Genomic DNA, 13,569 nt, shown 5'->3' on the forward strand with positions numbered 1-13,569 from the left:
TGTTGGAACGGCATTACATACATGCAAACTAAAGCAAATGATCTGCTAGTTAGTTAAAGAAATAAAGCAGCATTGATTATTATGTATTACTTTTCATGCAAAAGTCTATATCATAGCACTCTGGATCAATGGAAGTACTGTACATTTCCAGGATAAAGCCTGACAGGCTTTGGCCCTCATCTTCCTCTCTCTGTGTGTTGCTGTTCTCAAAATCCCTTCGCTTCAGGAAATAAACTTCGAGCTAGTGAGCTACACGCTGAAAATGGCAAGTTTTGAAGAAACATTGGATTGTGCAACAAGGCAGGCCTGCCTGGTTCTTTCGGTGATTCTGTGATTGTAAAGATTTACAAAGAGCATGTTTACGGCATTCCCTCCCTAACTGAGTCGTTTTGGAACTGATTGGTGAGATTGCTGTGGACGAAGTACACACGGTGATACACTGGTAAGACCAAATGAGGTTTAACCATGTATCCAGCTAATTTAAATAGCTCACATTACTGTTTTGTGTTAACTGTTAACTGCATTAGGGCCTGAGCACAAAATGCAAGGCCCCAACGGTGCCTTGCCCCAACGGTGCCTTGCACTGAAAGTGCGAGGAACGTTTTGTTTTTGGAAGGATTATTATTATTATTAATATTATTATTATTATTATTATTAGGACGCGTCACTCACATTTTTGGAGGGGCTTAGCATGCTGGAAAACTCACCAAAATTTGCACAGGTCAGCCCTGGCGAAAACTACAAAGTTCTGTAGTGATTGGGCTCGCGCATCGTGTGTGTAAAGCTATATTGCTATATGTGTAAAAAAAAAAGTTTTTAAGATGAGGTGTGTGAGAGAGAGAGAGAAAAAAAAAAAAAAAAAAAAAGAAAAAAAAAAAAAAAAAAAAAAAGAGAGAGAGAGAGAGAGAGAGAAGGGTTTTTTTTTTTAAAAAAAAAAAACACCAAGTGGTGCCAGAATTGTGTTTGCTCATGGTGTGGTGTGTGTGAGAGACCCAGTGACAAGTGCCTTGTGGACCCCTGAAAAGCTGTAAGAGGCCCCTAATTTTACCAGTCCATCTTATTTAATGGGGGGGGCGGGGTGTGGTGGAAGTTTTCTTGAAGCAGCAGAGTTTAGAAAATATCAATGATAAAAATGAAAACGAATAAAGACTGTTTGAGAATTAAACCAAAGTCTGGTCTTTGAGCATTTATTATATTTTGCAAAATATAAGAATACAGATTCACAGGTACAGGTCACAGTACAACTGAATGAGCATGTCTAACCTAAAATCTAAACATCAAATCATCATATAGTCAAAACCTCTGTTAAGCCACCCCTCTAACTTCATCTTTTAGCCTGGCCATAGTTGAAAAGAGGACATCACGAAAAGTCAAACCATCCTCACCTTCCTCTCTGCTCTCTGTTCCCAACATTAGCCTAAACAATAGTTTATCTCAGGAGGCAGAAGGAGACATGGCTTGTGGCCTTCTCGACTTTGTCTGCTAAAAAGTTAAACAAATGAGAAGCTAGAGTTTCTTAAAAAGAAACCACTAGGCTAAGAGTTCATGGCTGCAGCTGTCCCTCACTGGTCTTTAAGAGTCTAAGAGGAAGGAACAGCATTTTGTGGAGGTTTAAAACAATCTTTAAACAGATGGTTAAAATCATTAATCAATAATGGTTAAAATAAAATTTGCCACCACGGGAGGGGGGGGGTACTTCTCACAATGTATTTGGTAAAGATCTGCGTTAAGGCGCTGAGTACATCCTCTTCTTTCTTAAAGGAGAATTCCGGCCAATTTTTAAATTAATCTTGATCGCTATAAATATACGTGTACTTTCGATTGAAAAAAACCCGACCTGAATCGGTGCAGGCAACACGGAGTAGCTGCAGCTACGTGTACACCTAGACACCTATTCTCACTTTGCCGTGCACTTCCTCTCTTTCTCTCATACAGATTAAGTAAACATGCAAAAGGATTTTCAATCGGAAGATAAACATGCTCGCGGGGTTAGAGGGCACATGGTCTGCTAGTCCACATGAGGCGCGGTCATACTTTCTGTAACAATGATAGAATAATTAGATTAATAATAGAATCACCATTCTATTCCTCATCTTATTGGTGATAGAGAATACAACGGGTAAACTTTGACAGAGAATCCCAACAGAGCACGTATACGTTGACACAAGGGGTGCATCACTAAACAAGGAGAGGGGAGAAGAAAAAGAGGATCACTCTACTGCCAGGCTGTTCTCATGAACCATTCGTACATATCACACCTTTCCGTATGTATTCCACGTATTTTTATTACTGTATGCACCACGTTGACTGCTGCTGTATAAGGCAGCAAAGAGCCACAAAGAAAGGAGGTCAGGGTGGATGGGTGGGTCCTAAAACACACGGCCACGGGGTTCCAGAGTGGGGGCCGAGGAAGTGTGTAAAGTGTGAGGAAAAAGTGCTAAAGAGAAGATGTCACCGGACACAGTGTGTGTATGTCGGTAGTACTACTTAAAGCAACACCAAAGCACTTTTCCTCTTGGGTCCCCCTACAGGTTGGAAGCGGAATTGTCCATTACCGTTCTCATTCGAACTACAGATGCACTACCTGATCTGGCAAACTTGCATTGTGCGGTTATAGCCGATAGAGGGCCGCAAAGCGAATGCAAAAGTGCCGTTCACCCCGTTACGAGTTGATGAACCACTGAAACAATTTTGGAAACATTATTTTAAGGTACAAAAGAATCTTTGGTGTTGCTTTAAGGGCACCGGTTTTAAATCCAAACCTCCATTTCTTTTTTTTTTTATCCTAACTAGTCGCTTTGATGCCTAAACTTAAATGTTTCGCCGCATGTCACCTGTTGTTAACTAAACTTAACTGCAGTGGCCGCTTAAACAACCGAAAAATCACAGTGCTCTGTACCCGGCTCACAGTCACCTTTTCTCAGCTACATTTAACTGTAAAGACCGCTCAACTTAACTGTCATGCAGAGATTGCACAAGTACTCACTTCCCGTACTCAAGTTGAAGTACAGATACTTGTGTTAAAAATACTCTGGTAAAAGTAGAAGTACTGATTTAACTTCAAGTAAAAGTAACAAAGTACAGGCTTGGAAATGTACTTAAAGTATAAACGTAAAAGCAGCCTTGCGAATGACAACCATTTTTATGCAAAGCTACCTGGACCACACAAATGTTGCTAGAGCTGAGAAACTTCAGTGGACATGGAAAAAAGGCTCTTCATATGCCATTGTCTACATTTTAAATGGATGTCTGCCAACAGGCCTAAAACATCACATATATGATTATTGTGACAGAGACTGAAACTCCAGGTTAATAAGATTAGCGTAGCAAGATATGAATTCAATTGTGATTCTGTGAGAATTCAAACATGAGTCCTCTAACTTACGTCTGAGAGGTTTGAGACATTAACGTTAACATTTGCCCAAAATAACGTTGATTTGAGACCAACGACCAAGTAACGTTATCGTTAACTTAAGTGGTCTCGAAAACAAGAACGGCCTTGAGTATCGTTAACGTTACTACAGCACTGGTACACTAAATCAAGTTACTGAATTCGTTTTTATTATAAAGCTACACATGCAAATATTGTATCAGCTAGTATTAGATTTTTTTCAAATAAACTGAACGTCGACTGAACGTCTGACATCGTCATTGCTAGCAGGAGAACAAATGTAACTTGACAATTAATGTAAATTTAATAAAGTTACTGAAACAAACAACAAATGGCAAACAAACAACAAAAAGATGCATTTACCTCTATGTGTTTTTTTAAACAAAAAGTTTGTGGTGTTTCGGTTGGCACAATTTGCAGCACATTATAACAACGTATAGTCCCATCCAATTAGACTGAATTCGGTATTGATGACACAAAAAATAATAACAGTAACTCCACTGAAATTAGTTGAAACTAAAGTAACGAGCCAATTTTGTAAAGTGTGAGGAGTAGAAAGTACCGATATCCGTGTTAATAATGTAAGGAGTAAAAGTAAAAAGATGGCACAAAAATAAATAGTAAAGTAAAAATATCTGAAAAATGTACTTCCCATCTCTGCTGTCATGTGAGCCATCGTTACGAGACTGAGCAGGAAGATCTAATTAATTTGTTTTTTTGTAGGGGATTTAGGCGAGGCAGTCCCTACCGTGGGCTGCACCCTTTATAGCCAGGACACACCAGCCAGACGGCCGACTGTCAACAGAAAAGCCAGTCGAAATGATCAGTCTCCCCGTGTTGGTCCAAAAAGTGCCACAGAACACACCAAAGAGACGAGACGTAATACGCCTCCATAACAGCAGGTGGCGCTACTCTGTATTGTTGCCCAAGAAATGAAAACCGGCAGCTGATTGGACGAACACGTCACATGGGTTTGTTTTCTTCGGAAATTCAAAGCCAGACTGTCATGGCGGCTTGTTCAGAATACGATCTCATATTGTACTAAAATAGTTCACCGAAACAACGGCACCGGACACAACGAACAGATTCGAGTCACTGACCTCGCCAGACTGCCGATTTTCGGCCCTATGTGTCCCAGGCTTTAGAGGGTGCTGACCAGTGGAGGGGGGCGGGGGGGGGGCTGCCTCATGTCCCACCTTGAAAAAAGGCCCCAACCCCACAGGAGGGGGCCTACTCGCTGTAGGTTACAGTGACAGTTTGGATGCATTTTCAATTTGGTCATTTCCTCATTTGTCCGTTCATCTCAGCCCCACTTGTGTTCACCCTTCTCCACGGGGACTCCGCGTCCATCTGCCTTAGTCTCGGGAGCAAATTAATGGAACTTGTTGAAGCACTTTTCACCAAGCTGTCAGACGTGTTTCTTAATGACTCAGCTAATGAATGGGAGATCTGAAATGAGCAAATCCTGGCTAAAAAGGCCCATGGGGAATACATCACTTAACACAACAATGATGAACGTCTCCACCTTATTTAATGTCAGGTGACCATTAAAAAAAATGCTGCCACCATACCCCCAACCAGTACATCTGTGATTGGTATGCCTCTCATTCCAAAACAATTAAAATGCTGATTATTAAAGCCTACACGCTTCTGGTTTCAGGCTTTCCACCAGATTTTGGAAGACTGGCTGCAGGGATTTGTTCCCATTCAGCCCCAAGAGCATTACCCCCACTTTCCACCGGTTGCGGGACGTCTGCGGATCATGGTCATTAGGTTTCCATTAAAGTCAACGTGTGTGTTTCCACTGACTGAAGAACGGTTGCGTCCCGACTCCGTCCCAGCTCCGGCGGGGTCCGCAGCCCTCCGGAGCAGATAGGCAGAGCTTCTATTTTTTTGCCGGATGCCGGAGAGCTCCGCAGAGATTCAGCACAGGGCAGATACTGCGGGACAGGAAGTCGAGCACAGAAACAAAATAAAACCTCCGGTTCATTTTCAAAATAAAATACACCGTGCTCACGGGCGGATCATATTTCCCTGCGCTACACCTTGAAAACACGACACAGAGTCGTTTCCCCTCTACTCCTCTGGATGGAAACAAACTGTTGTTTTCGCGAGATCTCGTGGGTCCTCGTGACTTCAGCTGTCAAGTCACGGTTACGCAACAAATCCGGACCTGGTGGGTATTGGACGGACGGCGGAGCACGGAGCCGACGCGCAGCGGAGCCGGTCCGCAGAGACGTTCTGCATTCGGTAGGAAATCCCCAGTTAGTGAGGTTGGTTACTGACGTTGGGAGCGAAGGCCTGGCTCGCAGTGCGCGTTCCAGTTCATTTTTTACGGGGTTGAGGTGGGAGATCCGTGCAGGCCAGCTTAAGGTATTTTAAAACCCTAAAAAGATGTGGGGCTTCTGTGGCCGGGTTGGATCAGTGGGTAGAGCAGGCGCACCTATACTTGGAGGTTCATGCCTCGACGCAGAGGTCCAGGGTTCGAATCCGACCTGTGACGATTTCCTGCATGTCTCCCCGCTCTCTCTTTCTCTCCCCTTTCTCACTTAAGCTGTCCTGTCAATTAAAAGGCAGAAAAGCCCCAAAAAATTATCTAAAAAAAAAAAAAAAAAGAGATTTGGGGCTTTTGAGAAAACATTGTAGGCTGGAGCCCCAGAAATCACCCCCCACTCCGCCCCTGATTCAGACAAAATGTCAATATAAAAATGTTGCGCTGATCCTGTCCTTCTAACTTCTAACTTCAACTCTGCATTCACACATGACCTAAACCTTCAGAAACGCAGTGTCTCCAATAACAATCTCTCTCTCTCTCATACTATTGTCAACACCGTTCTGTCTCTTTTTCACATGCGACACTTTCTCAGCTGCACACATTCACATATGCGCACTAGCACGCACGCACGCACGCGCACACTGTAGCTGACCAACATCATCACTGTCTGCCTCCTCTCTGTGTTCATGCTGCAGGACCAACACGCAGCCTCTCTTGTTCTTTCTCTCTCACGCGCACGAATACGCACGCACACGCGCGCCCTGACCTGCCAGCATCAGTAGCCTCGCGCAATCTCTGCTGAAACGGCGGAACAAACCCGTGGTGACACGTGTGCGCACGAGCGCGCGGGTCCAACAGACCAAGCGTGTCCATGCGCGCGCGCGCGCACGCACACACGCACGCACGCACACACACACACACACACACACACACACACAATTAGCAAAGCTGCAGGTGCTTCTCAATCAGCCCACATGCGCATAAGACGCTCGCTCGCGCGCGCACACCACCACTTCCAGTGATCCAGAAAACTCTAAAAACACACGAAGCAGAAGCCGTAAATGTTCAAAGTGTCCCCTGAAACAAACTGCTCTCATTTAGGCACACATTTAAGCAGCAAGAAAACCACATTAGCGCGAAAACACACACTCGAGCGCACTCACGTGCTAGCGAGAGCAAAACACACAAACGCACATGAATTTGTTTTGCCTTCCTACCTTCCTCGTGCATCCGCTGCAGACAGAAAGTGAGGTTCCTCCGCCAGCCCGGCATGTTCATGAGGGAGAAGAGGGAGAGGAGGACAGGTCTAGAGGGTGAGGGTGAGGGTGGTGATGATGATGAAGAGGAGTGGTGATGGTGATAGATCCTGTCCGGTCTAGGTGATGACACGCAGGCGACAGCAGCAGATATAACGATTCCCCCTGTTTTTTTCTTCTTCTACTTCTTCTTCTTCTCTTCTGCTCTTCTTCTTCGTCTTTGTGGTTGCTCCTCTGTCCTCTCCCGGTGTGGCTATCGATACACGGCAAGTAGCGGCTGCTCTCTCCGGTAACAACCCCGCTGACAGTCCGTGTGACAGTCGGTCCCGCTGCGGCACCAATGCTCTCTCTCTCTTACTCTCTCACTCTCTGCAAACAGAGTCAAGTCACCTCTCTCTCTTTCTCTCTCTCTCTCTCTCTCTCTCTCTCTCTCTCTCTCTCTTGCAAACAGGGTCCAGTCACCTCTCAATTCAATTCAAAGGGGCTTTATTGGCATTACAAGTTTCAATAACAATGTTGCCAAAGCATCAACATACAATTTGTACCAAATATTCGTACAGAACACAATAAACAGTTATATGAACATTAACTCAATATTAGGATGAATTTCAATTACTGTAATTAGTCTATATAAATCCATTTACATAGCAAATATGAAAACAAGTTATTAAGCAATATCAAACAAAAACAAATAATACAAATTTAGAGATATTACATTACAGATATTTAAAACGCTCAAACAAAGTTATAACTAGACAAACAGCATTTTTGTTGTGTTTGTGTGTGTGTGTGTGTGTGCCTGTGTGTGTGTGTGTGTGTGTGTGCCTGTGTGTGTGTGTGTTAGTGTGGGTGGGTCACACTCTCTCTTTCATTCTTCCTTTCTGTCTCTCTATAGGCTATCAGCTTCTCTCTCTCTCCCCTGATTTCCCTCCATCCCTTTGTCTCTCTTTCATTTGCTCTGTCTCTCCTTGTCCCTTACTATTTTGTCCTTGCTTCACTCTGTATACACTCATCTTTCCATATCTGAGTTCATTCTCAGTTGAAAAGTTTTAATTTGTTTTATTTTCCTATCAAGAAAAAAAACTATGTATTCCCAAGGCAATTTAGCCTTGTGCTTTTATCAATATTTAACAAGTAATTTCTGCATTAATAAGTACATGTATAACCTACCAAGGCTATATACAGAATCTTTATACAAATAGGCATGCATTGAGCCAATATGTACAGTACATAGATACACACATCTATATTAACGCTTTAACAAGCAGCAGCAGCTGCTGGGCCATTCTTATTCTGTTCTACCAAATATTGTTCAAAGCCACAGAACTGGAGTTTTTCTGGAGATTTTCCTCTTAAGAGTTTTTCCCTTCTGCATGCACCTTATAAGTAGGTGAAGTCCCTACTCTGCTTATTTTTTGATCTGTTGTTGTTTTGGTGTATCAGCCCACCTACACAGCAATAATGCATTCAAAAGATATACAGAAGCAATTTGTCCACAGTACCTGTTTTTCACTTAGCCTTTTACTTGTGGCATCACTCCTGTCATTTATCATGAATTCAAATCTACAAACCTTAATATAGCATTGTTTAGTGCCTTGCTTGTATAACCAAGAATGTCTGTTAGAAACAGAGATTCACCCTGTTAAATATATATTTAAAACTTTTAAATTTAAAATTACGTCCTTCTATGCCCTACAGTGCTTGGCTACGCTCTGGTTTGTTTTCAACCAACTTCAGATAAAAAAAAAAATCTTTCTCTCTGCTAGATGTTCTACTTTCTTCAGCAGCTGGTGACTGACTTGCAGAGCTACCAAGTTGGTGATGGCTCTCTGTGGTTTCACCACTGAGAGTGGCACTTTTTAAAGCATACATAGTCATTTCAACTGTTGTTAATAAAAGAATGATATGTTAGTGATGCTTTAGTCTCTATCCTTGATGTTCCACTTCCGGGATTGCTCCGGTGCCGCAGGAAATTCCGCAGGATGCATGTATTTTCCATTTTCCTTCTGCTTTCTTTGTGTTGGAATTTAAAATTTGGTGGATTCATGAAGACTATGGTTAACTGCTCCTCAGATCTCTGCAGGGTAAATTGAGACAGCTGGCTAGACTATCTGTCCAAAAGTTTTCTCTAGCACGACTATTTTGAGGCGGCTCTGTGAAGAGTTTAGCACCTCCCATGAGGATTCTGATTGGTTTAAAGAAATGCCATTAAAACCCTCCTTCAGTGTGCTTTGGAGGAGAGTCTGGGAAAGCGAGACTAGTGATGCTTTAACCTTTCTATTCCATTTGGTATTCAAAAGCAGTCAAGTAAGTAAGTTTGTGGGAATGCAACAAAATTCCACTGGCATGTTTTTCTGCATAAGTGGACGAGAACCCTGGAACGTTTGGGAGTGACAACCCTGGAACTGTCGGGAGTGGACTATAATTTGGACTTGACTAGATAGATAATATGATGGACAATTGCCACGTCTGAACTGGGACCAATGGCCATGGGACCGACTCATCTACTTTCCTATTGTTGTCACCATTAATATGGGCTATGGTGCAAATGCAGTGCCCTATTTTGTTTAGTTACTAATGTCACATTTTCCTTTATATGGACTGGTCTCGTAGCACTACTGTCTGTTTATTGTTTGTTTGTTTGTTTATTTATTATGTTCTGTTTAGTCTCACATTGCTAGACCTTCCTCCACAGTGCTGCGGTGGAGGAAAAACATGCTGTAGTTTATTGGCATTTCTTTAAACCAATCACAATCGTCTTACGGAGCAATGGTGCCTCTGCAAAATAGCCTCGGGAAGGAACTTGTTTTGGTGGTGTGTACATGTGTACGTTCAAAAGTTGTTTTAGTCGTGCAACAGAAAACTCAGATTGGACAGATAGTCTAGCTAGCTTTCTAGATTTACCCTGCAGAGATCTGAGAAGAAGTTAACCATTAGTCCTCATAACGGACATCCGGCCAAAAACAGTGACATCCGGCGGAATTTCCGGGGGCACCGGAGCAATCCTGGATGTGGATAATCGTGGATATAGACTATGTTCTGTTTGCCTTTAAAGAAATTCAAGTCATTCAAAAACTGCGTGTCCGCATCCTCAGGAAAGTCACCTTCCCTAGCTGTACTGTTACACTCATCTACTGCATGTTCCCTCCTTCAGTCTCTGTGGAGCTTCTGCATACATTGGTGTGACATCAAGGATGGGGGGGTGGAACACTCTCTTCTTCTGCTGGTAATTGTGAATTGAAGAGAGTGTTCAGCAGTACATAATCCCACATATTGTAGTTGTGGGATACGTCATCGGGTACTTTATAAACGAGAACTGTTAAGTTGAGTTTAAAGATGTAATTTTGCTGTTGGAAATAGCAGTTCGTACTGATTCTGCTTTTCATCCACTTACTTGGTGCTTCAAAGCACTTGAACTTTACATTACATCAAGACGAACACAGCAGAGACTTAAATGCACATAGACAGCAACAGGGAGACGAAAACAGCAAGTAAAGGTAGCACATTTGATTAGCGACACTGGAAATAAGATAACTTTTCTTTCTAAAATTGCTAAACTTTTTTTGTCTCTTTTTTCATTTAAATTAAATTGGTAACTTTCTATTGTTTGCTGTGAGACAAGAGACTCTTTACAATTAACCTCAGAGTTCCTGTTCCAGAGACATGTCTATTCAGTTTATCAGTAGCTCGACAGTGGCCCCATCTCATTGTTTGGTATAGGCAATTGTTAACAATGCTAGCAGCAATGGCAATGTCGGTCTCTTAGGGCGTTTTTACACCTATAGTTTGTTTGCTTTGGTCCGAATCAGTTGGTGAGTTTGTAAAGTTGAAGCGATGACCCTTTGGTTGTGTTTCGTTTCACACCTGGAATAATACAAGCATACCAAAATGTGTCATTACAAATCACACAAGAACGGTCACTCCTCTTATTGGTCGGATCTGGGGTGGAGGCAAGAAAGTAAATACAGGAAGAAGGTCCTGTGTGGACTAGTGTATATTTTTTGCAACTCCATGGTCAAACCAGCTCATTTCATTTAAATAATTGCACATTGGTTCGCAAGCAGACGTAGACTTCACTCTGCTCTGCCGGTGTCTGTCTCCAACTTTAGCGGAGGCTGGTTTGACCACGGAGATGCGAGTGACGGACGGCGAGCTTGACTGCAGTCTATTTCTGTTAAGGAGAAACACTGCAAGCTGCTACAGTTTGCTGCTCTGCCGCATCCAAGATTATGAAGCATACCTAACTAAAGGAGACATTAGCTCAGGCTTGCAGAAGTAAACATGGTTGTTGCCGTTCGAGGTCGGATCACGTTCTCACCACGAACAAACCTCTCCAGAGTTTGATTGAAAGTGTACCGAGACCACCTCATCAAGGACGTCTCGGTACGCTTGTTTGGTCTGCTTTTGGTGCGCACCCGAGTGCGATTTCCGCATTCTCACCTGCCCAAACGAACCGCACCAAGGGGGAAAACAAACTCTAGTGTGATTCAACCGAACTAAACGAGGCAGGGTGTGAAAGCGCCCTTAATCAGTCCCAAACTTTGGTCCAGACTGAAGAATCTCAACTCCTGAATGTATTGTCGTGATATTTGGTACACATATCCATGTTCTCCTCTAAGAACTTGGAAACCTCTTAACTTTTCATCAAGCGCCAGCATCAACATTTTAATTTCTCCAGTACTTATGTATGACTAAATAACTGCAAAACTAGCTTTTAAACAATGTGTAAACCAGCACTGGACATTACAAACCTTCACTTAAGTGCATTCAAAAGAAATCTTCTTAAGCAGCATCAGGGGCGATTGCAGGATTTTCTAAGTGTGGTAGCACAGGGGTAGCCTGGTCCTACCAGACTCTGGTACATTTCATTTGTACAGAGAGTCTGGCCACTCTCCATTGACAAGTGTTAACTTCCTTGAAGAGGGGTACTCTGTTGAAGTTTAAAACTACTGGATCTGCCCAGAGCCACTCTGGATCTGCCATAACCAATCGCTAACGTTTGGTCGTGACGTATGTCATGCGCATGTACAACAAGAGGGGAGACCGACAACTATTGGCTTATATTTAGCATATACATACATTTCTGATAGAGAAACTTTTTTGAAAATTGGTCAAATTTGATCCGAGGACAACAGGAGGGTTAAATATTGAGCCCTTACATTGAACATCCTTTAGATAACAGGAGCCTATCATTTCTACAGCCTACTCAGAAACAACAGACTACTACTATCAGTACCAAAATAAAATCACTTTTATTGGACAAAAAGCATGGCTCCAAAATTGCCCCATTAGGTTACATTGTAGCTTGGTTTGCGCCGAGTGTATACAAATAAGGTGCTATACACTTCCAATAAACATGCCTCAAACTTTAACAAAGAAAACCTTGCTGTACATAGTTTTCAGATAATATATATAAATATATAAAATAAACTGCAATAAACAATTTATTTCTTACAGCAGCAAGTGCTCTACTCTCCAATGTATACTCAAATTAAAATAGAAAGAAACTAAAATACTGAAAAGAAAAGAAGAGAGAGAGAGAGAGAGAAGCATAAATTAAAATGACACACTATCAAATCAACAGAATAAATATGAAAGGTAAAGTAATATTAGGAATTACATGGGTTGTTTACAAAGAAATTCTAAAGGGATAACATTGCAGTAACAAAAACCAACCTTTAACAGCTTTAAACTGTACTTTGCTAGTTATGAAAAATCTGATGGCAAAGCTTTCCATATCACTGAACCACTGTAACTGAAACCAAACTGAAGTTGAGATGTTCAACAGATAGGAGGCCTAAGTTTGTAGCTATATTTCGAGTGGCATGATTATGAAATTGGTAACAATGAAAAAAAAGGAGTTCTTTATAGAATGAAAGAAGTCATAGTATAGTATGTAGTATGTATCTTGTTCAGAGATCTGTACACAAATGAAGAATTCTGTAGTTGATTGACTTGATAAACAGTGGGGATGCCAGATCTTAAAAACAGAACATGAGAAGTATGATTTTATGATGATTCATAATGCCCTTTTCTGAAGATGAAAAAGATAAAAGACAACCATGCAGCTTTACTGAATGGGACAACTTCTTGTACAGTTTTGGTCCCTGGATAATGAGGTGATTTTAACTGTGCCACACTAGGGGGGCATGATATAGTCAACTCAAGATTGTTATCGCGATATCACGTTGCGCAATATTATTTCGAAAGTGTCGCGATACGTATGCAATATTTTGTTTATATTGTGGAGCGCCGCGTCCCGTTCCGCTGGCTGTGTGGCTTAGTTGTGTTTGATTTAGCTTGAAACGCTATGATGATCATCATTTCATTGGCCAGTTACCGTGCTGCCACTTGCACATGTTAGTACACATCAGCGCACAGGTCCAGTACGTGACAAACCCTATGGAGCGTACCATGTGTGTGCATATTTCCACAGAGTGACAGTGTAATTGAAGAAATAGATAGAGACAACCAAACGGAACGAATCAAAAAAGCGAAAGAAAAGTTGTGTCCTGTTCTCTTTATTTATGTTATACTGTAAAACCAGTAAAACATGTCCTGGGGTCTCATTTATAAACGTGGCGTACGCACAAAACGGGGCTGAAAATGTGCGTACGCCACTTCCCACGCAAGGTTGTGATTTATAA

The 13,569-nt window shown here is 42.1% G+C and overlaps 2 protein-coding genes across 2 annotated transcripts in view; one reads left to right on the forward strand and one right to left on the reverse strand.

The window, feature by feature from the left end:
• Window positions 1–7,272, reverse strand: part of LOC120557086 (glutamate receptor-interacting protein 2-like) — a 353,277-nt gene extending 346,005 nt beyond the window's left edge. The window contains exon 1 of the mRNA XM_039797121.1: window positions 6,884–7,272. Within this exon, the coding sequence (XP_039653055.1) occupies window positions 6,884–6,944 (61 nt within the window). The 5' untranslated portion in view covers window positions 6,945–7,272. The remainder of the gene's footprint in view (window positions 1–6,883) is intronic.
• A 3,931-nt stretch (window positions 7,273–11,203) lies between these two features.
• The window catches only part of zgc:171566, a 39,513-nt gene continuing 37,147 nt past the window's right edge, over window positions 11,204–13,569 (forward strand). The window contains exon 1 of the mRNA XM_039797122.1: window positions 11,204–11,222. Within this exon, the coding sequence (XP_039653056.1) occupies window positions 11,204–11,222 (19 nt within the window). The remainder of the gene's footprint in view (window positions 11,223–13,569) is intronic.

This window comes from Perca fluviatilis, chromosome 4, assembly GCF_010015445.1.
Source record: "Perca fluviatilis chromosome 4, GENO_Pfluv_1.0, whole genome shotgun sequence".
Lineage (NCBI taxonomy): Eukaryota > Metazoa > Chordata > Actinopteri > Perciformes > Percidae > Perca > Perca fluviatilis.